General features: G+C 44.7%; 1 protein-coding gene across 3 annotated transcripts; it reads right to left on the reverse strand.

Moving 5' to 3' along the window:
* Positions 1 to 403: 403 nt before the first annotated feature.
* Positions 404 to 24,426, reverse strand: NARF (nuclear prelamin A recognition factor). Of its 3 annotated transcripts, none has more exons than XM_081185406.1 (12): positions 24,162 to 24,426; positions 22,032 to 22,205; positions 20,090 to 20,170; positions 18,234 to 18,377; positions 13,947 to 14,079; positions 12,715 to 12,849; positions 7,755 to 7,873; positions 6,097 to 6,226; positions 5,608 to 5,680; positions 5,002 to 5,139; positions 4,300 to 4,457; positions 404 to 2,674 (listed from the first exon to the last, which is right to left on the reverse strand). In XM_081185406.1, exons 2-12 carry the CDS (start codon positions 22,056 to 22,058, stop codon positions 2,433 to 2,435), a joined length of 1,380 nt encoding a protein of 459 aa, XP_081041532.1. In that variant the 5' UTR covers positions 22,059 to 22,205; positions 24,162 to 24,426; the 3' UTR covers positions 404 to 2,432. The 3 variants fall into 3 exon arrangements, with proteins under 3 accessions (XP_081041532.1, XP_081041530.1, XP_081041531.1); XM_081185404.1 differs by having other exon boundaries at positions 24,145 to 24,426; XM_081185405.1 differs by lacking the exon at positions 24,162 to 24,426 and adding an exon at positions 23,656 to 24,007.
* Between the last annotated feature and the right edge of the window lie 1,179 nt (positions 24,427 to 25,605).

Consider the following 25,605-nt stretch of genomic DNA (forward strand, 5'->3'; position numbering starts at 1 on the left):
CACTACAGGAATTTGGGCATTGTGCGTACATCCACATGGAAGCTTCTCTTGCTTCTGTTCAGCATGGCAGACCACAACTGGGTATGTAGAAAATATCCCTAGGAAAGGCCACTATCTATCCCCCTCCAGGATGCCCTCATGATGAAACTGGAAGCTAGTTGTGCATCCTGCATGCCCACCCTGATATCACAATAGGCAGAAATATTTGTGTGTGTGTGTGTGTGTGTGTGTGTGTAGAGATACTGAAGGGAACAAACTGCAATAAGGCATCTGATGCCCTGAGAATGTGCCATGTGGACGCACCTTTTCTATTTTAATGCAGTAGCATGCCCAGGATCCCTCAGCCATTCTGAGCGCCTTTCCTAGCACAGAGGTAGGTTTCAAGAAGTGTTTTACTTCTGCACCAGTTTTAAGCTTCATTTTATTCTTTTTATACAGACGCAAGTATAAGATGATTGAGATATATACAATCTTATTTTATGTATGTATTCAAATCCATGCACACGGAACACAGATTACACCTCTTCTATGCTGCAAAAGGAGATGAGACCCAAATGTCCAAATCATAGGACTGCCCCATGTCAGATATTGAGTCCATTTATCGTAATAACATATCTCACACCTCTCTACTAGTCAGCGTCTCCCAGGCTCAAGGATTTCATTGCCTTTCCTGGGAGGCAGGCTGAGAATTCAGACAGACACTTTGAGAGGAGTGAAGCACCAATGTCCTCTAATCAGAGGGTTATATTTTTACCATGCACAGATCAGAGCCTTAAGGTCTCATCTTGCTTGTGTGGGTTTTTTGCATGATGGTCATTCAAGATTGCATTTCTCAGTAAAAATTACAACAAAGCATACCCGTATTTTTGTGTGTTAAGATTGGAAAACTAAACAAAGGAGGAGCTATGGAAGAAGCCAAAGCTATAGCAAAAACTTTTAAGAGACGAGTGGGGGACGATCATTGTTGAAACATTTGATAAAATAAAAGAAATAATGGAAGTACAGACAAAGACCTCATCTTTTGTTTTGTTTTTGAACAGTGCAACCAAGTGGGGATAATATTGCGGGAAGAGAGGAAATTGTATTCCAGAGCAGGATAAGGATACTGTTTAGAATTACAGTTTTGTGGCATGATCCGTCAAGTACAGCTGGTGTACAGCCTCCATATATTTCAGTGATCATGCATTGGTCTCCCACATTTATTCAGACAAAGGCTGTACATTGGCAGTGCTTGGTAGTTCTGTAGTTACTTACAGCACAGTTCTATGCATGTCTGCTAGGAAGTAAGTCACACTGAGTTCAATAAGAATCCCAAATAAGGGCAGCCTTAGTCACTCATCAAGAAATCTCATGGGTGTAATCCAATTAGTCTTGACAGATATCAGGGTCTGACCTAAGCAGAATCTGCCAATGAGTGGGTTTAATACCAGTGGAAGAAATTGCTGAAACATCCTTGCCTTAGGTGTCACATAGGACTTTGCTATTAGGCAGGCTTGAGTGCCAAAAAGTGTATTAACTTCCTGGACTGGACTTGGCTGCCTTTGTGTCTGAATAACTTAATCTCTAGTTCCACTGGATTAGACTTGCTCACCTCTGCAACTTTGGCCCAGTGATCCTATATGAACCTGCTGCCTTACCTTTTGACCACCTGGATTGATAATTTCCCCCATGACTGCTACCATCTTCAGCCACCCATGTGCCTTGCTCTTTCTAGATGACTAGGATACCTATTTTATCTCCAAAGCAGACCAGAAATATCCACAGAAGCAAGGCAATTAAACGAGAGAACAGGAAGCAGTTTCTACTTTTTCAAAGGAATCACACAAGATGATATTAAAGCTGATAAAAAGGAAATTAATTACTGGTAGGGGGCAAAGTTTCTTTCTTTGTGCCACCCAATCTGACTGGCATCAAAGTAGTAAATGTGAACAGTGGAAATGGCATCACTGGTTAGTTTGTTTTGTCATATTTTGGTAGCATATGATGTTTGGTAATGATAAAAAGCCTTAGATAAACTGTAAACCTAACACAACACCTTTCTGAGAGCAGTAAAATCCATGGCACTGGATTCTTGGCATAAAGATTTGCGTACTAAGAGTCAGGATCAAAGCACATTGCAACATGCCCTGATTCTGGTAAATTTATTCTGTACCAATGTGCCTCTGTTGGGAGTTTAGAGACTCGCTGTGCCTCTTAAAAGATCCTCAGAAGCACACACAGACAGTATCAGGCTCCAATTAAATAAAGACATTCCAAATATACACAGACTCAAGCAACAATTGAACTCTACACAATTCCAGTGGAGAACAAAGGCAGTTCCAGTTCTTTGTAATGTTCACATATTTAAGCAGTACCTCCGTCTCCAGTTGCATAGAATAGTTGCCGGCGCTCTATGTACAACAAACCTACTGCAAGTCTTGCCCTTTGATTGGTCACCATTTGATATCCAAATTGTTGGCAGCTGGCTTTTCCGTGCTGTATTTTGTATGTAATGATTCCTGGACCTTCATGGAGTCCATCCCATCCAGCCATTCCTGGTAGAGCTTCTGTACCTGCCTGTTGGTTTCAGGAAGTCGGACAGGAACTGCGGCGTAGACATCTTCCATCTGCCTGAGCAGGGCTTTGTCTGGTTTTCCATCTTCAGTCTGAGCCTGACCCTTTCCATTTAAGCACCCTAAGAGTGGAAGGCCAAAGCCGGGAGAGAGAATTGGCTTGCTTAGGTAGAGAAACACATCGGCCTGGATCAGACAACAGCTGTCTCTGGTCTGGCATGGTGGGGAGCAAGAGGGTTCCTTCCTTGGCCATGCATTAGGTCTACCTGCACTTCTGACATCCCTGAATGTCCACATGAGGGTGGCATGTTCAAAGGGGGGTTGCACACAAGATCCAATACACACAGTCTCAGATTGTGCTGTCTAGCCCAAATAAAATTCAGGAATCGACCATATGATCCGAGCCCATGTATATTGGACTTTATGCACATAGGCCTTTATTTGAACATGACACCCTTGGGTGGGTGTCTAATGATGTCACAGGCGAGGCAGGTGTAGTAGGTGGATGGGGAAGGAAGACAGACCAGCATGTCTTCTCATCATGTCTTCCCATCATGTCTACAGACCAGCAACATACATTGTTCATTCCAGCCTTTTATACCTTTAGCACACTTTTTGGAGAAACTAAGCTTTACCGATTTAATAATGACAATGGTTAGGTTTCCCTAAAGCAGTTTCCCTCTTCTCCTCTTTTCCATCTCTTCCCATTTACTGTATTTACTTGAATCTAATGCGCACCTCAGTTTTCAGAACCTTGAAACCAAAAAAGTATTTGCTGGCGAATGTAAATGTGCCATCAAATCTAATGCACACCTTAATTTTCGCAATGTAATTTGGCCAAAAAGGGTGAGCATTAGATTCAAGTAAATATGGTATTTATTATAAATTTATTTATTTATTTATTCAATCAATACATTTCTGTACCACCCTTCACAATAAATAACCCTCACACACTTAAACTTATTATAATGATAAAATCCTACAAAGCACAATGTAAGAAGTCCAGTATTAAAGTCATTCCAAACCAGCTGCAGGAAGTTATCTCCCATTGCAAATGGGGAACACTGATCAACCACCTTTCTACATTTTCCAACACCAAAACCCAGGGGAAATTTAGTACTGGAGATATCAGATGCTGTTCTTTTATTACTTTGCCGTAAATGAGGCCACCACATAACGCTGTGTCCACTGAGTGACACTGCGCGCAGCAGCCCAAACGCTGAGTAAAATAGAATTCTAGGTATTTTTAAAAAATGAACAACTACAAAACATGTAGCAAAGGAATCATAATATACGTGAATAGCAAAATCTGGTGCTCAGTTAAGACTGCTCTGTAGCCAAACCAGGGCTACTGAGAAATGAGAGGGGGTGGGGAGTCCAAAGTTTGCCCAAAAATATTTAGGGGGGAGGAAACCACAAGGGTGCAAAAAACAAAACAAAGCTGCAAAAAGTCCAACCAGGACTGAGCATGCTCAGTGACTATAGAATATTAAGAATTGGAGAGGGGGACATTGGAGTATCTCGAGAAAGGGTTCAGCTGGCTGGTTGGACAGGAACACTCCACACTGCAACGCTTTGTTACAGGTCCCAGCTGAAGATATAATGCAGCATTTTGACTTTGAGCAGGGTCTTTGAAAAACCTGCATTCCATCCAAAACCAACAAAGGACAGAAGCTAGAACCTTAACCTGTCTATTGTACACCTGCCGGTATGGGGGGGGCGGTAATCTCTTAAGATTTGTTGTTACCTCCAGGACAGGCCAAAACTTCTATGAAGTGGTAGGAGCACTTTCCCTTTTTCAACTTCAGGACCATATTCTGAATGTTTCGAAAGCCATACGCAGCTGCAAAGCGTAGCACCGTCTCGCCATCCTTTTCCAATGTGACCTCCTGGAAGTCTTTGTTTCTAAAAAGACACACAGAGAAGATGCTCAATGCTACTGTCTGCAGCATTAGTTTGGGGGACAACTGGAAATTCTTGGCTGGGTCTTCCACCCAGGGAGGGGGGTCGCCGCAGGTACGTGGATGAAAAGGGTGGACTTCACATTGCTGCGTCTGGCCCTGATGGTCAGGAATACATTTTATCTGGGGGAAAGGCCCCCTTTTTCCAGCCTGAAGCATAGCCACAATTGGACTGCAGTGCCCTTGATAACAGGGTTGCCCACTAATAGCTGACACCATTGGTTCAACAGTATATATAAATGTTAAATACTATGTGTGCATGTATATCTATATGATCATCAGCATTTAAAATGCCTGGGTTAAATAGGTCTTCACCTGACATGTGATACACCCTTAGTGGTCCATGCACCAGGACAGGCCATCATTTTCTGCTGTGTGTAAAAGTGGTAAAAAGCTACCTTTGCTGCAATGCAACATGTGAAGAGGCCAAATGTACCAATTTTCTGAATCAGCTTTTCTGATAAACTTAATTCAGATGTGCAACTTACTTTAACGCTTTGTATATGACATCCTTCACTTCGGTATCAAAGAGCTCCTTGGCAGCATATTTAAATATGTGCTCCAGGTAACCATCAGACTTCCTTCCATCATGACGGATTAACTCGGCCTCCTTTACCCCATCAAACCTCATAAAACAAGGGAGGAAAGCAAGAAGGTGAAGAGCAGGCTCACCTTGAAGAAATGGAGATCCCACAACAGAGCTTAATGGGTGTATATCTGTGCTCTAGTGGTTACCAGCCAAGAACTAAAACCATTTAAGTATATTACTAAACCACAGAGAGGGAACAGAATTGCTGCAGCACTGTAGGTGGGCAGCCCAAATGACAGGGGGTGGCTGGCAGTGGGAGACACAGTCACCCAAGTCAACGTGACCAGGGCCACAAAAAAACCCCTGGAGCTGGCTCTGCGGATACACAGCCTTTTTACAATAACAGGCTGAAGAAAACCACTTTGCCATGTGTCCTTCCAAGATCACAAAATTATAGCCTGTCAAAAAATGTGATAAGTGGTCATGATTTTATGTATGCATATATATTTAACCTAATGTTAAGATGTTTTCAGCAAAACAAAAGCATCTCACAAATGCTACTTACAGGGTATCAAAGGCCACCTCAGCTATTTCTCTCAAAGATACTTTGCTCTGCTCCATTATCTGGAACACTTCACCTGTAGAGGGGAAATTAAGTTGATGCTTAAGCCCACAAAGATACAACCAGGAATGCGGGGGAGAATCAGTTTTCTAGAGGCAGTAAATGTGACACTCCAGACATTCTAGATCTGCTCTGATATATTAGCTAAGGACATAAGAAGAACTCAACTGGATCTGACCAAAAGCCCATCTAGTCCAGCATCTCGTTTTCTACAAAGACCTACCACATTTTTTCCACAACAGGGGCATTCCTCCCCATATTTCCCCTGGTGCCTCTCAGCTCCCTCCCCAAACACCCTGCTCCAGCTGTGGAGGTGCCTCTGTTGCTATGTTTGGTTTTAATTTCATTGCCTGTGTAAAAAAAAAAAAGAGAGAGAGAGGGGGAAAACTGAATAAAATAGCATCAGGAGCATGTTGGATGGAAGATGCCTACCTGACGTCAAAACACAATCAACATCTTGAGAATTGTACAGAGGGGTGTGGAAATCTTCTCGCAAGGCTTCTAGCTTCTTGTCATAGCAAGGTGCCACAATTATGTGGAAAATTTTATCAGGGGACAGATTCTGATGGATGAAGAAAACAAACATATTGAAAGAAAAGCAAAAAGCATTTGGGGACACACTGGATTAAAAACACCTTTCCAGGATGCTATTCACACAGTTTGGACATATTAGATTGGAACTTTGTGTGCCTTCCCAGAGTACTGTTTCCTCATACAGCTGTTACTCAGCTGCTATAGGAGTACGACAACTGACTTTTCTCTCAACCAGCATATCTGTAGTGGAGAAATCACATGCTCCCATTAATAAAACAATTTATCAGTGGAAAAATGCAATTCTGCCTCCTCGCTAACTTATCTGAGACTCTTGCCATAGCCATGTTTCAACTGGTTAAGGGGGTATCACAGGCACCTATAGCAGGGCTGTGTGAATGTACAGTGGTATGTCACAAGTTGATTGCTGACTTCTTAGTACAGAATCTGAGCCATCTTGGTATAGATATTTGGTTTTTGTATCTGTGGCCTCAGTGATATAACTGATGAGGATTATTAACACACTCTCCTTTTCCTTATTTTGTAGGTTAACCAAAGGTCATTCTATCTTTTTCTTTGAAGTGCAACATTGCTTTAAAAAAAAAAAAACCAGTCAAACAAATATCCCATGCATTTCACAGATTAACACTTCAGAGCACAACTTCCTCAAATTGGATTTTTTAAAATAAAAAAGGCTGCTTTTGCTAGTGGAAGTGAAACTGGCAAAACTCTATATCAAAGCACCTCTAGAAAAGTCAGCTGATCCGGAATGCGGTGGCACAGCTTTTGCCTAAGATCGCTCATAGGACACTTATAACCCAGTTTTATGTCAGTTCCTTTGCTTTTCCAGTCAGTTTGCAGGCTAAATCCATGGTGCTGGTTTTGACCTTGAAGGCCGCACATGGTCTGGGATGCCTGGGGGAACACCTGTCGGAATCTCCACTCAGCCTAGCTGATAAAGCCTCATCTTCCTCTGAGCCGAGCCTTCGGAATCGCCTCCCAACGTGTTTAACGACCTGAGCCTTTGATGAGGCTCCAAGGCACGTTCCCCGAGTCAGCAGAGTTTCCAGCACAGGAAAGAGACGAGAGGTTTGGGCTACATTGCAAAGAGTTTTATTTCTAAGCTACGCAGACAGAAAACACATCCTCTCTCTATGAAAGCAGAGAGCAACTGAACAAAGGAACAAAGGAAACAGGAAACCACTAACGTCACATCCCGTCTCCCTTCCCGTGAGACTTCCAATAGCATGGAATCCCAGGAATGTAAACAGAGTCCTATGACTCCAAGCAGCTGCTCAGTGGCAAAACAGGAACTAACAACACCTTCTCCTATAAGGTTCTCACCTGCTCAACAACAGAGGTCTAGTTCAGAGAACATAGTGTGGGTGCCACAACCAGAGGCGCCAGGAGGCCCCCAAGATTGAGGGGGCCTGGAGTATGTTGCACAGTTTGGAGGAGGCCAAGCACTCTGGAGGAGCCAGCTGCTGAAGCTGTGTCACCCGTCACACAACACATGCCACACCTATCTGTCCAGAGAATACCAGGAATAGTTAAGTTACCTGCTGCCTGGCAAAATAACCTTTGACAAGGGAGCCCATGATCTGCTGTGGTGACTTTGCAGTACAAATGTGTGGCGTCACTAGACTGGAGAGGACTCTCTCGGCATACTGGATCCAGCCTAGAATTAAGGGAGCAGAACCAAAAGAAGGAAAGGTTGAGAATTATAGCAGAAAGTTCGTCAGTCAAAGCAGGATAAATAATGAAAAATGGAGGAATGATAACATGAGCTCCCTTATTGACTAAACATTCAGCCAGTGCTTTAGAACATTCCTCACTTGACTCACTTTATTACGCTGACCTGATAATGAGGTTCGTGGAATATAATCTTTTTTGCTTTCCATAACTTTTTATCTCCAATGTCATTACATAGCCTTGTTCACTTTTAAGAAGGACTTCAAATCTCACTCCCCACCCACCCAATGATAGAACCTCAGTATATAAAAACATGTACAAATGTCAATGTTTGAAGTACAGCGTTAAGTGCATCCGGTTTGCCCAATTTGAACCTTGGGGGGGGGGGGGAGTGCAAGGGCAGAAATGCTTTCCTACATAAGTCCCTGGATCTGAGCCTTTGTCTGCTCATATTTTGTGAGGACTATTGTGGGGGGAAATGAGGTATGTATCCTACCCCCAAATCAATCGTGGATGCTTATTGAGGTACAATGGTACTTCTGGTTACGAACTTAATTCATTCCAGAGGTCTGTTCTTAAGCTGAAACCGTTCTTATCCTGAGGCGCACTTTCGCTAATGGGGCCTCTGGTGCGCGATTTTCATTCACATCCTGGGGTAAAGTTCACAACCAGGAGCAGTTACTTCTGGGTTAGCAGAGTTCGTAACCAGAAGCATTTGTAACCAGAAACGTTCGTAACCAGAGGTACCACTGTACATTACTGGGGTGAGGTGTGGACTGTACCAGCTATTCTTGGAGTACATCCCAAGCAAAAGAGCTGCTATGTTTTGCTCTACCATTGGACAAAGTGAGTCAAAAGCGTCAGCAGCAAGATACTTGGGGGCGGTGGCAGCAGTCCTCTAGTTCCTCCTCTTAAGTTCCTCAGCCACTGCCCCTGTACCCCACCTGCTTCTGGAAAATGTATAAACTACATGGTCTTTCCTGGCCCCCAATGGCCTTTTGTCCTCGGTGGCCACAGAGTGACAGGATTAGGGCTGTGCTGAATTTTAACTGCAAACACTTTGAAGTGAAAAAATTGTTTACAAGAGGAGTGGCAAGTCCCCCAGAAATGTGATCTTTCACATTTTCCTCCATGCCTGTTTATAGACTTGATCCACTGCTCCTTTGGTACCAATTCTTAGGTACCAAAGATCCCTTCACTGCAAGATCCCACATAATCAGGGACCACATAGTGAACATGATGCAACAGCGTGGCATCGCCAATCAGATCTGTCAGCTGCATTGCTCTCCATCTGAATAGTGGGTGGAAAGCATTTGTCCCTATTGCACAAGAGCCAGGCTAACATTTTCCTATCTTGTCTCTCTGCAGCCTGGTGCTGCCATTGCTGCAGGACACCATGATGGAACAGAGAGTTCAGGTTTGGTTGTCTCATTAATGGTGGCATCTCCTATTCCCAGAACACAGCAAAGTAGGGTCAGGCAGATGATGGGGCTCCAGTGCCCCAGAAGGACCCACCATGGTAACTGCCCAGGGCCTACTTTAAAAACCAAACAATCTTGTACCTTTAAAAAGTGGCGCTCAAGCACTGAGTGGTTTCAGCTGTGTTTCTATGGTGCAGCCACCTCCCATCCAGCTCCAGAATGGCTTAACTTCTGGGGAACTCATGTCAAGGCTAACATGGCAGCTGAAACCTGTTCACTGCTGGATTATTGAACATAAATATTTTGTGGAAGGGAGAATCTATCCACCAGTGGAGCCATCCCCCTCATGTGACAGCACTGGCTGGATCTGATGGGAGCTGAAATCCAGAACATCAGGAGGAGACCAGGTCAGAGATGGCTGCTGTGAAAGCTACGATTAACAGTCAGCAGCAGGTTATCTGAGCACCACACTCTGCTTTCCTTATCCCTCATCCTAGTCCTTTTTGGCTGCAGCCTCCCATATCTACAGGCAAATGAATTCCTTGACCTCTGACATGTCCGGATATATAGCTGTATGTTAAGACGCACAGAAACCCCTGAACAAGGGTGAGATGCGTTCAGACAATTGTTTTCTGGCTGGTGTCATTTTAGACCACAGGTCTCCATCAATGCACTATCAGGTCCTGCCATTTGCAGCACGACTCATCTTGGTACTGTGCCAATGAAGCTGGGTTCTTTCTTTTTTCTTTAAAGAAACCCTCTGCGCCTTATTATAATGTGTGTTATAATCTAACAAACCTTGGTGGAGTTTAATGAGCCAAAGCTAAGCTTTCCTGTTTATAGCATGAGTCATTTCACAGGTTGGTTGACCTCCACGTATCTATTTTTCAGGAAGAAAAACAGACAGAGTTCAGTCAATTAACTCCAGCCTCGCAGTCTGCCTTAGTCATTGTTTAGATATGCAAATAGACTTGGAGCATGAGCCACCGGGCCCCAGGAGACTTTTATCTACTCCCCACACAAACGCCTAGCCTAGGCCCTTTCTGCACAGTCATTGACTAAAGAGCTGAACTTGAAAAATCCAGTTGCAGGGAAGCTGGAGTGCAGAGGACTTGCTGTAACCAGAGCCCTCCTGCTTTTGCCCATAGCCCCACACTGGGAGTGAAAGAGGAGAGGGGAGATTCAGCACGGAAGTCGCAATCTAAGACCACAATCCATTCATTCAAAGCACTGTTATCCTCTTTAAGAGTCATGGCTTTGCCCAAAGATTCCTGGGAACTGCAGTTTCTTAAGGGTGCTGGGAAATACAGCTCTGTAGAGGTCTCTGAACAACTATCAGCATCCTCAACAAACTACTGTGGTACCTCGGGTTACATACGCTTCAGGTTACATATGCTTTATGTTACAGACTCCTCTAACCCAGAAACAGTACCTCGGGTTAAGAACTTTGCTTCAGGATGAGAACAGAAATCGTGCTCCGGTGGCGCGGCAGCAGCAGGAGGCCCCATTAGCTAAAGTGGTGCTTCAGGTTAACAACAGTTTCAGGTTAAGAACAGACCTCTGGAACAAATTAAGTACTTAACCCAAGGTACCACTGTACAGTTCCCAGGATTTTTTGGGGGAAGCCATGACTGCTGGAATGGCATAGAAGCGCTCTGCATGGTGTGGATGTGACCTCAGTTTTTGTGCAACAAGGAAATATTAACTAACTCAGAGGGATTCTTAACAATAATGACAGCAGTACTATGCATGCAGGGGTGGGATCTTCCCCCAAAGACACTCAGATTTTTAGGAATCACTCACTTCTTTTTGTGATGTGGATGATAAAGCTTTGACTATTCCAGGCAATCACTCACTTGCTGTTTCTGCATAGGTCCTGTTCAAAAGACCAGGATTTCTCAGCAGTGCTTGAAACACTGCCTTTTATCTGCCCCAAAGTAGGCAAGTGGCCTTTCACTCACCAGCTGCAACTTAATGCAGAACCATAAAAGAAAAAATATATGCACAGACAGATCTGCAAATTAGGATGTAATTTACAGCCTTTGCCTTTCATTCCTTTATCTGTTCCCCCTTATTTCAAAATATACCTAGAGTGGAGTAGATCCACTTACTCTAGAGTCAATGTATTTCCTTCTGCGTGGTGCTTCCTGTGGCATGACAGGCAAATATATGTTGCTGAAAATTAGTACATTTCATCTGCATCTGGAGAGTGAGACCCAGATGGAATTAAGGAACATTTTAACATGCAAACATCCTTCCAGATTAACTAGATTTCTGGCGTGTTTACAAAATGATGTCTTTATTACAGTGTTGTATAATGGCACATTTGTTTGTTGAGCTGCCATGGCAATCAAGGAGCCAATGTCAACATCGCGGATGTGGTATATATGTGTTGATCAGGGGTTGACAAGATCGTGCTAGTCTTTCTAATTTAGATTTTTTTAAATTTTTTTTTAAAGAAGCCCCTAGGAAGATGTCAGGAAACCAGAACACATAGTCATCCTCCCTGATTGTCTTGCAGTAAAACCAACACATGCAAGTAATAGATATGCTTTTGGGTGGGGGTGATTGTGAGATATATATTGCACCGTAAGCAAAGAGGAGCAGCAGCACAAGACTTTCTATCAGTCATGAGTTTGGGGCTGCACACCACCTGGCTGCAGAACTGAAACTGGCCCCATGCTTCGTAATGGAAAGGCAGGGGATTTTCTTGGCCACAGTATAATCCAGGGACCCAGAACACAGAAGATTCAAAAAAGCAGAAACGAAGCTTCAAGACCTCAGTGTCTTCAGCATGCCTAAATGAGCCAAATGACATCCATCTGAACTGTGACCCCTTGAAAAGAGCTCAGCCCTACCCTCTAGCCCCATGTTGATGACTGGAGGTGGGCACAAGTTAACATGGAGATCTAGCCAGTGCGCTCTGCCATAGTGGAGACCCCAGGAACATTCTGGCTGGCAGAATGCGACCAATGGCTGGCTGAGCCCCTGGCTGGAGGACAGGTCAGAGTATCAGACTAGGATCTTGGAGAGCAGGGTTCAAATCCCCACTCAGCCATGAAACTCACTGGGTGACCTTCGGCCAGTCACTTACACTCAGCCTAACCTACCTCACAAGTTTGTTGTGAAAATGAAATGGGAACGTGAACTAGGCTGGGACACAAATGTCAATAATAGTAATAGTGGTGGTGTTTTTCAGGTCAACAGCAGAAGCAAAAAAGGCCTCAAATGAGTTATCCTGGAGGTGGAGCAGCTGCATAGTGAAAAAGAAGGAAGAAACTCCCATCCTCTCCAACAAACAAGCCCATCTTCTGCTCTGGCCAGTTCAACCTGACAGGGTTAGGGACAGATGGTGGATTCACTGCTCTGTAACACTTAACAATGTGCCTAAGTCTGCCTTTCTCACCTGGGCAAGCTGAAGCAAACATGGGTATGGCGTGCTCTTCTTGGTTCTGATGGCGGTACCGTTGCACAAACTCCTTCTGGCTCTCCAGAATACTAAAATCAGCAGCTATTGTAGTGTCAAAGACATAATGCACTCCTAGAGGAAAACGGGTAAGAAAGGCAAGCAATAAAACATCACCAGATTAATTTTCAGAAACAAAACAATTCGTTTTGAAATAAATATGTTGTTTCCTTGCATAAATTCCATACGTTCTCCAGCCTTTTTATCATATTTAAAAATAAAGAGTTATAGCTCTTTCCCATAATTTGTGGTCTGAGAAACTTTTCAACCAGAGATGCAAGGCACTGAACCTGGGACCTTCTGCACACAGAGCACTTGCTCTACTACTGAGATCTGGCTGAAGGGACATGGGAATCATGCACAAGAACACAAAGGTGCCTGAGAGGCAGAAGCTCACTCCTGACCTCTGGAATCCCTCTCCTTCTGGCGTTTGAAGCACCAGTGCTGGAGAACTATAACACAGCAGCAGAGGAGGACTGTGCATCTCACACAAATGCATACAAGGCCCCCTTGCAGATGTCTCCTTGAACTGAGGGAGGTTTGATGAGGTGGTTGGGTGGAGGCAGCAGATACCACCCCGATCTTTCTCCCTCTAGGAGAAGAGCCATAGCTAAATGGTAGATGATTTGCTTTGCACACAGAAGGTCCCAGGTTCAATCTTTGGCATCGCCAGGCATGGCTGGCAATGTCTCCTGTCTGGAACCCTTTATAGAACTGCAGCCAAATACTGAACTAGATGGACCAATAGTCTGTCCCAATATAAGGCGGCTTCCTGTGTTCTTGAATGTACATCCCTGCACTAGTTGATGATCTCCACAGGAATCTCGTGAGGATTCTAAATTCCACACTAGAGATAGCTTCCTTCCACAACCCTCACTCAGATGCAGCATAGCACACTTTTACATTCCCTGTTTATAAGCGATACCCACAAAAAACTTGCTATGTTCTGTTCTCACCCTTTCCTCACTCTCCTAAGTGCCCTGTTATATCACAGTGTGTTAATGACTCAGGTCACACACCCATCCATGAATCCCTTGCTCAATTGTTTCACAATCCTATATTTTACCAAGCTGACACATGCTGTAAAAGTTTGCCAAGGAAGCAAAATGCAAAAATAAATGAAAAATGCTGTGTTTGGCTTTTTTTTTTCCTTTTCACCATAACAAACCTACCAAGACTTTTGAGGAAACCACATAGCCTCTGGGCTGCTTCGGTAACAGTGAGACTGAATTTTGCAGCAAAATAAGGCAAGGACTGAGGACATATAGACACTGCCAACACTTTGTGTTTTGAGGTATCACATTTCTGGAAAACAATACACAACAAAACATACAGGTGCATTACAGCAACAGTTCAGGATATAGTTTTTGCATCAGATGACTTCCTTGCATTGTATTAGTTGCTCTCTGACACAGGTTAATCCAGCTTTTCAAAAAAAGCTTTCAAGGAAGTGGGCAATTTTCCATCTCACATCTCCCTCTCCTGCCCCCACCCTGCTTTGTGGGAAATAGAGTTCTGTGCTGAAGAAGCACTGCTTTCGCCCACCTCCAATATTAAGGAAAGGGGAGAAAAGAGGAAGAACACCTTAACTGGCAATTACTACAATATAGCAAATTGTTTCTTCACACAAGGAAACAGTGCAAATGTTACAGTAGCAACTGGTCTCCTTTCTATCTCTCTCCTAACCTGCTGGTGGTAGCAGTGAGCGGCCATTTTCATTTCCCATAATGCCCCTAATAGAATGTTGCTTTGGGGTACTGTGTGAGATTCAAATGGCGGATCCCCACTGTGGGCTGATATTTTGATTTCCCATGGTGCCTCTGGAGCACTGCTATATTGGAGGCACTGTAGGTAAATTCAAATGGCCAGCTACCACCAGGTAAGCCTCACTGTTGCATACCCTCCAACATTTCTCCCATGAAAATAGGGACGTCCCATTCCATAACAATAATTTTACTATTTATATCCTGCACATTTTATTGAGTTGCCCCAGCCACTCTGGGCAGCTTCCAACACATATAAAAACATTATAAAACATTAAACTTTTTTTTAAAAAAACTTCCCTATACGCAGAGATTTTCAACCTTTTTGAATCCACAGCTCGCTTGACCAACTGACTTCTTTCTGCGGCACCCCTGTGGGGCTCAGGAACCCAGTTATGTCACCCCTTGCCTGCAGAGCTGACACCCTCTCGCCCTTTTTCGAACACCCTCCCTTGCGGAGTATTCCCTCAGCCTCTTCTCCTCTCTCCTCTCCCCTCTCCTTGGGAGTCCTCTGGGCAGCCGCTGCTGCCGCCCCTGATCTCTGAGCTCCCCACCCCACCTCAACAACAGGTACCTCCTCACGCTGCCCCACAGGGATCTGGGCAGAGGATGCCCCTAGCCTTACCAAAGGTGAATGTGAGACCTTACCTTGGGAGGCAGCAGTGACGGCAGCAGGGCTGCTACAACAAACAGCTACACAAGTTTTTGGGAGGCAGAGACATGAGAGGCCATTAGAGGAGGGAGGGAAAGAAAGAAAGAGGGACAGAGGCTAGTGACACCCCTGACCATCATTCAAGGCTCTCCAGGGTGCCACTGCACACTGGTTGAAAACCACTGCTATACAGGATTCCCTTCAGACAGCTTGGGGGTTGGATAACTCCATACCCTCCAATATTTATCCAATGAAAATAGGGACATCCTAAGGAAAAGCAGGACATTCTAGGATCAAAACAGAAACAGCACCGGCTTCTCTAAATCAGAGACATCCCTGGGGGAAAAGGGACACTTGGAAGGTCTGCTGTTGCTACTGCTCCTACCACCACCAGTTAAGCCTGCAGCCAGAGGCCCACCAAAGTAGAAGGGTGGCCTAGAAGATGCTACTTTGCTGAAGGAGCCCTTCAGAACTGACTCTCTCCCTTTGCCTTAAAACCTGAAATGGGCAGACAGCAGTCATGTTCACACAGCTGAGGAGACACAGAGCAGTGGCCTGGTGATGGAACTGATGATGCCCTCTTTCTCTCTAGATACATCACTCTCTGGAGTGAAGAATCTTGGCTAGCATTTTGATGCCAACATCATCATGCGGATTCTGCGAAAACCTTGCACGCATGAGCAGCACTAATCCCATAATAAACACCTGTCTAGGAGCACCCTCTGTCTTCTGACCTTAAGAGAGCTAAAGGCAAACAGCTAGACAACTCGTTAGGAAATGAAATCACACTAAAATAAAGAGGACTATTGCTGCAGCAGAAAAGAATACTAGCCAGAGAACAGAAGTCACAAGTGCTGTTTCAGGAATCTCTTAAAAAATTGCTGCCCTCTTACATAGAACAGAGCTTTTAATAAACGGAAGGATCTAATCTGTCACATGTCTTAACCGAATAAGAAAATCTCCTGAAGTTTGCAGTCTGCTCAAAATATATAGGGCATTTAATTCTTCATTATTATTATCATTTTTAAAATGATAGCATTTTTGGGGTACATTTAATTGAAAGGCTCAGTCAATACTGCACCTGTATGACACCTGCAAAATGTGTTGGTTTTGTTTGAATAGTTCATATATTTTCAAGTATACACATTTGTTATTTTTAGGTATACACTTAGAGTATCTGAAGCGTACACCTACAAAGCCTAAGATATGAAGCAATCCCTGCCACAGACTTTCATTTAAGGATAAGAAACAATAGGAGATCGTGGAGAGAAAAGGAGAAAAAGAAAATCAAGCAGAGATGATGGAGAAGGAGAATAGGCCTTTTAAAAATGATAACCAAGGGAGAGCTGTCTGGATGTCAGAAAGGAACAAGTACCAAAGTTAAAGAGCAGTCAAAGCAAAAATGCAGGGAGTGGTGGTGGTGGTGGTGAATATCGGGCAATATCTAATACACTTAGCGCAAGTATTTCTACGTTCCCCTCCTCTCCCTGCATGCACCCTCACCAAATCTGCTCCAAAGGATTGAGGGAACATCTAGAACAGATGTAGGGGATGTAGCGGGGGGTGGGGACAGGGCAAGGAGAGGGAGGGCAAGTTCCACTATGCAACCCAAAGTCCTGGCACTAACACAAGAAGAGCACAGAATACTGTCCACTCGGTTTCAGAAGAAGATTGCCAGAAGAATGAAGAGGATAATAAGGTGCAGAGAAAGAAAGAGGAAAGGTAAGGCAGAGCCAGGACATTTTCTTTCAGCTAGAACTCACAGGAACTCAGTTCTGGCACCTCTCAGGTAGGCGCTATTGCCATTCTAAGAGAATGAGGAAGGTGTTCATGGTGAGTTCCGGCACCATTTTTTCTAGGAAAAAAAGCACTGGGTGGAGCAATTAGTGAAAATATCTGGATATGAACTTAAGCGCTGACTCCATGGGGCCTGAGGGGGCTCGAGCCCCCTCAAAATTTTTTTTTGGGGGGCTCAGCCCCCCCAATAATCTCGGGCGCCCTTCCAGCAGAGCGCCGCCGCCGTCCCCCGCCTCCTCCCCACCTGCTCCTTCGCCAGCCAGCCAGCCAGCCGCGCGCCCTAATCGGAGAGCCCCGGCCGTCCCCCGCGAGATTAGGGAATCCCCGGGGGCGGGGGCTCCTGCCTCGCTGCTTCGCAGCACCACCGCCACTGCCAAGGCACTGCCAGAAATCCCGCGAGAACAGGGGAATCCCGACTGGCCACACCTCCCAGCCAGCCAATCGGCTGGCTGGGGGGGCGTGGCTTGCCCTATTTAGGGCCGGAGCCACTTTATTTGCATATTCATGAGCTTATTTATTATTCATGAGCTTTCCCGGGCCCCCCCAATATTTTTTATAAGTCCGCGTCCCTGGATATGAAGTTATCGTCAACTGAATGCCAGAAGAGAGAGGGAATCAGTGTCAAGACCTGAAGAAAGGAGAAGGAAGTGAACAATAAAAACCAGAAAGGCATCAGAACTTATGATGGAAGCCAAAGATTTCAGATCAGAGACGGTTGAGACCAATAATCCCAATAATGTCCCAATAACCCAGACAAGAAATAGAGAATTCACAAGAACTGTAGCAGTCAGAGACAAAGGTGGGTGTTGGGATGGTTAAAAATGGAAGCCAATGAGACTGAGCAACAAACTGGATCTGTGGTAGGAAAAAGGAGAGAATGAAAAATGCCACCCAGACCGTGTGCCTGGGGAAACGAAGGGATTTCTAAGGCTTAAAAAGGAAGTCGGTGATCTAGTTGGGAACAACATTTTTTTTTTTAGGACTAAAACAGAAGACAGGCAGGAGATGTTTCGTAAATAGGTAAAAGGAGAGGCTGTTAAGTAGAGAAGACGTGAGGAGAGCTTTAAAGTTGGGAATAAAGAACCCAGAGGATTAAAATGTCTGGAAATAAAGGCAGATGACATGGAGCAAGAGAACTTGGGAACAGGAAGGGGGGATTCATGGGAACAAGCAATTGTTTCAATCTTCCATGTTAAGATAGCATGTTTTCTTCATAGGCATGTACCTGCAGGCACCATTCCTTTTACCTTATTGAGGTTCAGTACATGGAAGAGCTCTTTCTGATTCTGCTGGAACACTCGGACTGCTTCATCGGATGTTATGCAGTTGTCACAAGCTAAGCAATCGCTAAGGAATATTTTAGCGTTAGCCAACTTATGGAATTCACTTTTCTGAAAAGGAAAAACAGCAGCAAGTCAAAGACTGAGCTAGCTTAATTCTTCTCAAAATGGTAAGGAAGGCTTTGCCAACATATGTAGGAGCTTAGAGGGTGATGCTTGAATTGTAGTAGAAAAGGTAAAGGAGCCCATAATAAAATCCATAAGCAGCCCCTCTTCTTGACCCTCCCATCCTCACTGTCAGTCATGGCTTCTGCATAAGTTTTCTGAAAATAGTTGCTATGGAGCCATGACAAAAAGGAAGAAGGCAGAGCCCCCTCTGCCCTGCCCTGTAATTCAAGTATTTGTGTTTCTTTCTTCTCTTTAACCTTCACAACAACCCTGTGAGGTAGTTTAGGCCTAGACACAGTGATCAGTCCAAAATAACTCAGTAAGCTTTGTGGCTAAGTGGGGGTTTGAATCTCCACATCACACTCAAGCATATTACCCGTAAGTAAAATAATACTATTTTCAAGAGATACAAGGCAGCATTTTTATATAGCTCTTGTATTTGTCAGTAATACCATTATATGCCCAAGTGCAGGTATCTCTACACCTGTGAAGCCCTTACAGCTAAGTGGCAGATACTGAGCCTGACTACTTTGGGGGACGGGGACAAGTTGCTCAGCAAAATACACTCCTAGCCCCTAGACAAATGCCTGGGGTTCAGATGGCACTCAAGAATACAGAAATGAGGCACCTCTGGCATTAAGGATAGATTGTAACCCTGTGATGATAAGAATGGCAGCTCCTCCTTTGGGTAACAGATTGTTTTGTACATAGAGAAATGCTTCAATTATTATTATTATTATTTTAAATGGCAAGTACTGTTGTCAATGAAGCTCTCCAAATTAATTTAGTGCGAGGAGCTGAGGAAATGACATCTTAGATGGTTTAGGTGACCCTTTGCCAACCTGGTCCCATCCAGATGTTTTGCACTACAACTCCCATCAACCCGAACTAGCGTTAGTGTTATTCAGGGAACACAAAATGTGGAACCTTTGCCTTATGGATCATCTCATCATTGGGATGTTAACAGTTGCAACATTTCAACTGTGTAAAGCACACTCTAATAAACACACAGTCTAACCAAAAAACCACAATGTTTTCCAGAAACCAGCAGTGTGCAAGGAAAGAGGGGGGACCCACAATGGCTCCAAGACAACAAAACTCATCATGGCTAAGTTTAAGACGATTGGGTACAACATGATATTGGATGTAATCCTATCCTCACACACCTGAGAGTGAGGCCCATTGAACCCAAGGGTGCTCACTTCTGAATAGACATGTACATATAGATTACCATATTTTTCGCTCTATAAGATGCAGCGATCCCGCTGGCTGTCCTGGCTTCTTGCTTGGCCGTGTGCAGCCTCTCCCGGGCAAGGGGAGCCCTCATCCCTTGCCTAGGAGAGACTGCGAGCGGCTAAGGCTCCCCTAAGAGCCGCGCTCCCTTTAAAGAGTGTGCAGAGTGTGTGTGCAGCTCTTAGGGGCTTTTCCCCAAGGAGGGAGAAGGGCAGCCCTTCTTCCTCCTGGGGGAAAAGCCCCCAAGAGCCGCACACACACACTCCATGCGGCTCTTTAAAGGGAGCGCTGAGCAGAGCCTCCTGTCTGCATTTGCTCCGTAAGACGCACACACATTTTCCCTTACTTTTTAGGAGGGGAAAAGTGCGTCTTATAGAGCGAAAAATATGGTATATTGCTAGAAATTAAACCAAAAGTGTTACCTCTTCATTTTCATCATTTGAGTTGAGAACATCAGCTGGTGTATTTTGCCGGTCTTCATTCTTCTGTTTATTACTACATTCCTGAAACAAATCATAGACTTTAGTTGGGAACGAACAAACAAAATCACTGACCAAAGCAGCTGCCCAGAACAAGATGGGATGGAACATTTCTACGCCTACCCTCATTTTCTGGGAGCTACATTTTCCCAGTACAGCGGAACCTTGGTTTTCGAGTGTCTCGGAAGCCAAATGTTTCAGTTTTCGAACGCCAAAAACCCAGAAGTAATTGCTTTGGTTTCCGAATGTGCCTCGGAAGTAGAATGGCTTCCGCGGCATGTTTTTGAATTTTCACTATTGAAATTGACATTCTCCCTTAGCGCCTGGGTTGTCAAACATTTCGGAACTCGAACCGTCTTCCGGAACAGATTACATTCGACAACTGAGGTTCCACTGTATGCTTAGACCAAATGACAGGTAGAAGTTGACATGTCTGATTATTGGTGTGGTTATTTAGGGTGCTTTACATAAGTAAAAAAGAAAAAAAAGATAAGCCTGCGCCCCTAATCTCAACAGAGAGGGTGTCAAGTGGGGGCGGGGGAGGGAAGGGAGAAAAGACAGAAGAAAAGAGAACAGTCTAGTTAGAAGTCTAGGTGCAAGTCAAAGTGGAAATGAGTGAAAACAGAGAAGCAGAGAACTCAGACATCCATGGTTGACAGTCCTGAATAATAATAGTAACAAATTCTGTGTTGAAAGGGAAAAGTCTCTTGGCGAACTTTAAGCCTACAAAATTATTATTATGACAATCTTCTCCAGACCATAATAAATGCAAATCTTTAATGTGCCTTTTTGTTTTGCTGCAACAAACCAATATAGTTACCCCCTCTGCAAAGTATAAGTTATTATTCCTAGGTGATAAAAACACTCTAAACATAGCTTTCCAAAAAGGGGTATTTGTCCTCCTTCGGTGGCTTGACAAGCTGGGGAAGGTGGTGCAAAGTAGGCTGCCCTATCGAGCTCCTGCGTGCACAGTACATATTTTCAAAGTTAAGCCATACATACACAGAGGTACTGTTTGTGAGCAAGTTTGGTTCTCGAGAGGCCCCAGGGCAAAATGCAAAGGCACAAAATGCAAAGCCAGCACATAAGTGTATATCTAGGAATCTGAGCACTCAGCCCTGTCAAAGCTAACTGATAATAAAGTAACTAAGAAGGTGATTTGGAAAGAATCAGCAAAATGGCCACAAAAGAAGTAACGAAATAGCCTAAAATACCGTTCAAAACTTGTTATAATACAGCACAGCTGGCTGCTAAGATAGTGCAGGACTGACACTGGAAACACCTTTTCTCCTGCAGATAAAAGGGTGATTGCTTAAAATTCTGAAATGGACAGACTAACTGACGTTTTTCACTGAAATTGTGAGGCAAGCAACTTGATTGAAAAAATGGACTCTTATTTCTTACTAGAACATGTCAACTGTAACGATATATACCTGTTTGTGTATTTTCAATAGTACTGATACTTTTTTAAAAAAATAAAAATACTGTGACTTTCCCAACTCCCTTTGTATGTAGAAGAACTGCCTTAATTTAGAAGGGAATCTAAATTTATTTGAGTGTTGGGACAGGTGAAGTGATAGCACTCCTCATTGCAGCCTAGTAATAAGGTTTTGCTTTTTAGATAAAGCAAAAGGTGAGGAATCCAAAACAAAACCCTTACATCCAAGTAATCTGCGTAACTTGCTGGAATCCTTTGACTGCACACTTGGAAATATGTCTCACTGGGTTCTGTGGGGCTTTCCCCAAGTTAAGGATACACAGGATTACAACTGCAAAGCCCAGCACTAGGCATGTTTACTCAGGAATAAGTCACACACAGTTCAAGGGCACCTACTTCTCTGCACATGTGCAACCTTAGAATTATATATGGAAATGACCAACTCACCTTTTTGGTGCAATTTTCACACTTCATTTGTAGGTCTCTTTGTGTCGATTTTCTTTGGTGTGTGGTTTATATGCTGCTAAGCCGAGCCTCACGCCAAACGTTGCTGGATCACTTTCTTATATTTGTATCCAAGAGATGTAGAAGAGGAAGCAGGTGCCTCTGCTTTTCACCTGCCTGAAACAGAAAAAAAGCACGAGAAGAAGCGATATGGTGGTTGCCCTTTACTTTACACTGCCTTCCAGCCCTCTTATAAACAATACTACTTTCTGAACAAGGCTTCCTGGAACCAATGAGAAACTGAGAAAGGGGGACGTCTTGACTGCTCAGCTGACAGCCCTACCTCTTTCGCTTTTGAAAGGGGGAAGTTTTTGATCCTTATACTGCAGAACTGACTAAAGGGCACTAAGTGCCAGCAGTCAACTTATCTGACATGGAAAGGCGATCACAATGCAATATGTTCCGTGTCCTATCAGTGATTAGCTCCAGGGTGGCATATTTTTATTGTACGATATAGACACTGGCAACAACGTGCTTCTCTTGCCATGAAACCAAGACAAATATTTAACTTGATAGCCATAATATGTCTCTCTGGAGCTGAGAGAGAGAAAGGAGATGGTTTTCAGACATCGTGGCAGGAGCACTGCATTGATGAGACACAGGGTGACACAGGTGAGTCAGGAAGATGCACAAGTGTGTGTGCGTGTGTGGGGGCACCACCTCAGATATATACAACTTTGCCTTGCTCAGTGACTATAAGGAACTTGGCAAATCCTCTCCCATATGGATAGCACAGCTTCCTTTCGAAATGTAGGATGTAAAAAATGCAAATCAAAAAGACACCTCTGGGAGTTCTCTAAATGCACGCCACTCAGTTTGACATGTTTTTACAACTGCTGCTTTCTCTCCCAAGGGCTCAGAGCACCAGGCTAGCAATTGCCCTTCACTTCTGCCTTTAAAGGGGTTCTCTATTATGTGCATTTTGAGCTGATGCTACCAATGGCTACAATTCCCAGGTATCCCTTCTGCCACAGAAAATGTCTGATGCCCTTAATTTCAGAATCTCACATCCTCCTCCCCCCCTTTACAAAGGGGGAAGATCTAGTACAGTTCAGCAGTCTCCATCATCTCGGAATGCTGTTTGGTGGTAAGAGTCATTTATGACAACTCATTGCCTGCCGGCATTTATTTAGCACGTGGGAGGTACCAAAGTGAAGAATCACACACACACACACACACACACACAGAATATAAACGTTCCCAGGGTACCAGGGCTGCTGGTACCTACTTGTTTGCTACAACCAATATCATCTGCTGTTCCCTGGCCAAGTCTCTTTTACCTCTGGCCAGCAATAGCCAAGGTTAAGAGATGCTTGGTAGATGCAATGGATACCTCTGGGGGAAAATCATCCATAATGCAAACATAATTTGGTGCACAAGCTCATCATACATCCGGAAATATAGAGCAGAACGACCTGCCCTGGTTCCCTTAATAACAAGGGCTATTTATGCCACATGTCCTCATGGGAACCAGCGGGGTTTACCCACATGCATGCATAAGACACGTCAGTCTGTCTGCACGACAAAGCAACCCTGCCTTCAGCAGCCCAACCCTAAACACGTTTACCTGCAAGTAAAGAGCCGTTAAACCATGCTTTGGATCCCAGCTTAACTGGCCTCCCATGATCAAACCAGAAGTAGATCTCCTGCGTTCTGTGGGGTCTCCTTTTCGGTTTAAGCATTTAATAGCTGCCTCAAAAGAATAGCCAAGCCTGGTTAACAGTTGATCTCAGGGATTACATAACGAGACTGGCTGCGTGTGTGGCAGTTTGTGGGAATCCCGGGTTCTGATCCTCCTTAATGGAGACTGGCACAAATTCAGAGCAATCTACTCCTTATCATTATCGTCATCATGGCAAATTCCGCATAAAAACCAGCAATTATCTTAAGCAACCGGCAGACAGACACTGATTCTCGCGGCTGCAGATGCAGAAGAACCGGGGGTAAAACCTCGTAAAACACGAGCAGGAGCCACGCTTCGCTGCAACAGCAGGACGACCACCATGCAAAGGAATGAGGGGAGGGGGGGAGAGGGAGAAAAGCAGAGGCACCGTACCTTGTTGCAAAACTCACTTAAGTCACAAAGGGCATCCCTAGGAGAAAGGGAACCTCGCCAGGGCAAAAGGCTGGTGCATGAGGCTAGGACAAGAGAGGAAGCGGGGAAACGGCCCAGGACACAAGCGCGGGGTCCTGAACGGTTCCTAAGTAAGGTGCAGAGAGCTCTTCTTTTTTCCTCCTGTTTTTGGGATAGTCCTGTTTGTCCTCCCTCCTCCTCCCCCGCCGTTTGCAAGCGTTCATTGTAGACTTGAGAGCTGTCACGTAGTCCCAAGCATTTTGGTGGAAACGCGGGGGGGGCAACGCCCCCGTGCGGCAGAAAGGCGCAATTTCAATATGTCCTCATGCACCGTGCTATGGTGTTTTTTTTCTCCCTAGCTGGCAACGCCTGGAGGGTGGTCCATCCGAGGATTACGGTATGATGCCAACAACAGCAGCTGGGTCTCACGCCCGACTTTGATCTCTCCCCCCCCCCCCCGCCGCCCATTAAATTCCGTTCTGGCATTCTGCTGTCGGTTTCTCCTGTGCTTTTCTTTTTTTTAATCAATCTAATCTATTTTAGACTGCCAGCCGCCAAGGATGCTTCAGGTGCAGAATATTCCTGTCTGCTGAGCTCAAGGAATTTGCCCAGATGGCTCTACCATCCCTCATAAGCTTGTGATGCTCCGTCTTTTTCTCTGCTTGCTGCTGCCAACAAATAGCAAATGCCCAGAGGTTCTAACTTAAAAAAAATATTGGGGGAGGGGGCACCCTGCATAATCGATCACAAGACGTGGCACATGCACACCATTGGAATGACAATGCCCATCAACTTGGGGTGGGGCTATTTTATTGGGGAGGGCAAAGGGACCTTGTCCCAGGAGTCAGTTCCTATAGCAATGCCAGAGGCTTGAAAGCTTGAGTTTCTTCATTTCTTCTGGAGACAATCCAGGATATGATTCTGACTACCACCACCCCATCTGTCCTTAACTTTTAGCCTAACATTTGAGCTTCAACGTTGTTGTGCTCTTTAGAAAGGCTCCTTAAAGGTATTATTTCTTATTGGCACTTATCTGGTGCAGGTCTAGGTGTACATTGTGGAAGAAATTACTTGGAAATATGCATGTCCCCCATGCATACATTTTAGATCAGAAGGTCGGCGGTTCGAATCCCCGTGACGGTGTGAACTCCCGTTGCTCGGTCCCTGCTCCTGCCCACCTAGCAGTTCGAAAGCACGTCAAAGTGCAAGTAGATAAATAGGTACCGCACCTGCGGGAAGGTAAACGGCGTTTCCATGCGCTGCTCTGGTTTGCCAGAAGCGGCTTAGTCATGCTGGCCACATGACCCGGAAGCTGTACGCCGGCTCCCTCGGCCAATAAAGCAAGATGAGCGCCGCAACCCAGAGTCGGTCATGACTGGACCTAATGGTCAGGGGTCCCTTTACATTTTTATCACAAGAACACATAAATGTCCTGCTGGACCA

Source organism: Podarcis bocagei (assembly GCF_964188305.1).
Source record: "Podarcis bocagei genome assembly, chromosome: 2".
Classification (NCBI taxonomy): domain Eukaryota; kingdom Metazoa; phylum Chordata; class Lepidosauria; order Squamata; family Lacertidae; genus Podarcis; species Podarcis bocagei.

Excerpts from the sequence above, each read along its gene's own strand:
- NARF (XM_081185406.1), bottom strand. The coding sequence starts at position 22,058 with ATGAAGTGTGAAAATTGCACCAAAAAG. Across the intron at positions 20,171-22,031 it reads GTGAAAATTGCACCAAAAAG|GAATGTAGTAATAAACAGAA; the intron begins GTGAGTTGGTCA and ends GATTTGTTTCAG. Across the intron at positions 5,140-5,607 it reads GAGGTGGCCTTTGATACCCT|GTTTGATGGGGTAAAGGAGG; the intron begins GTAAGTAGCATT and ends TTGTTTTATGAG.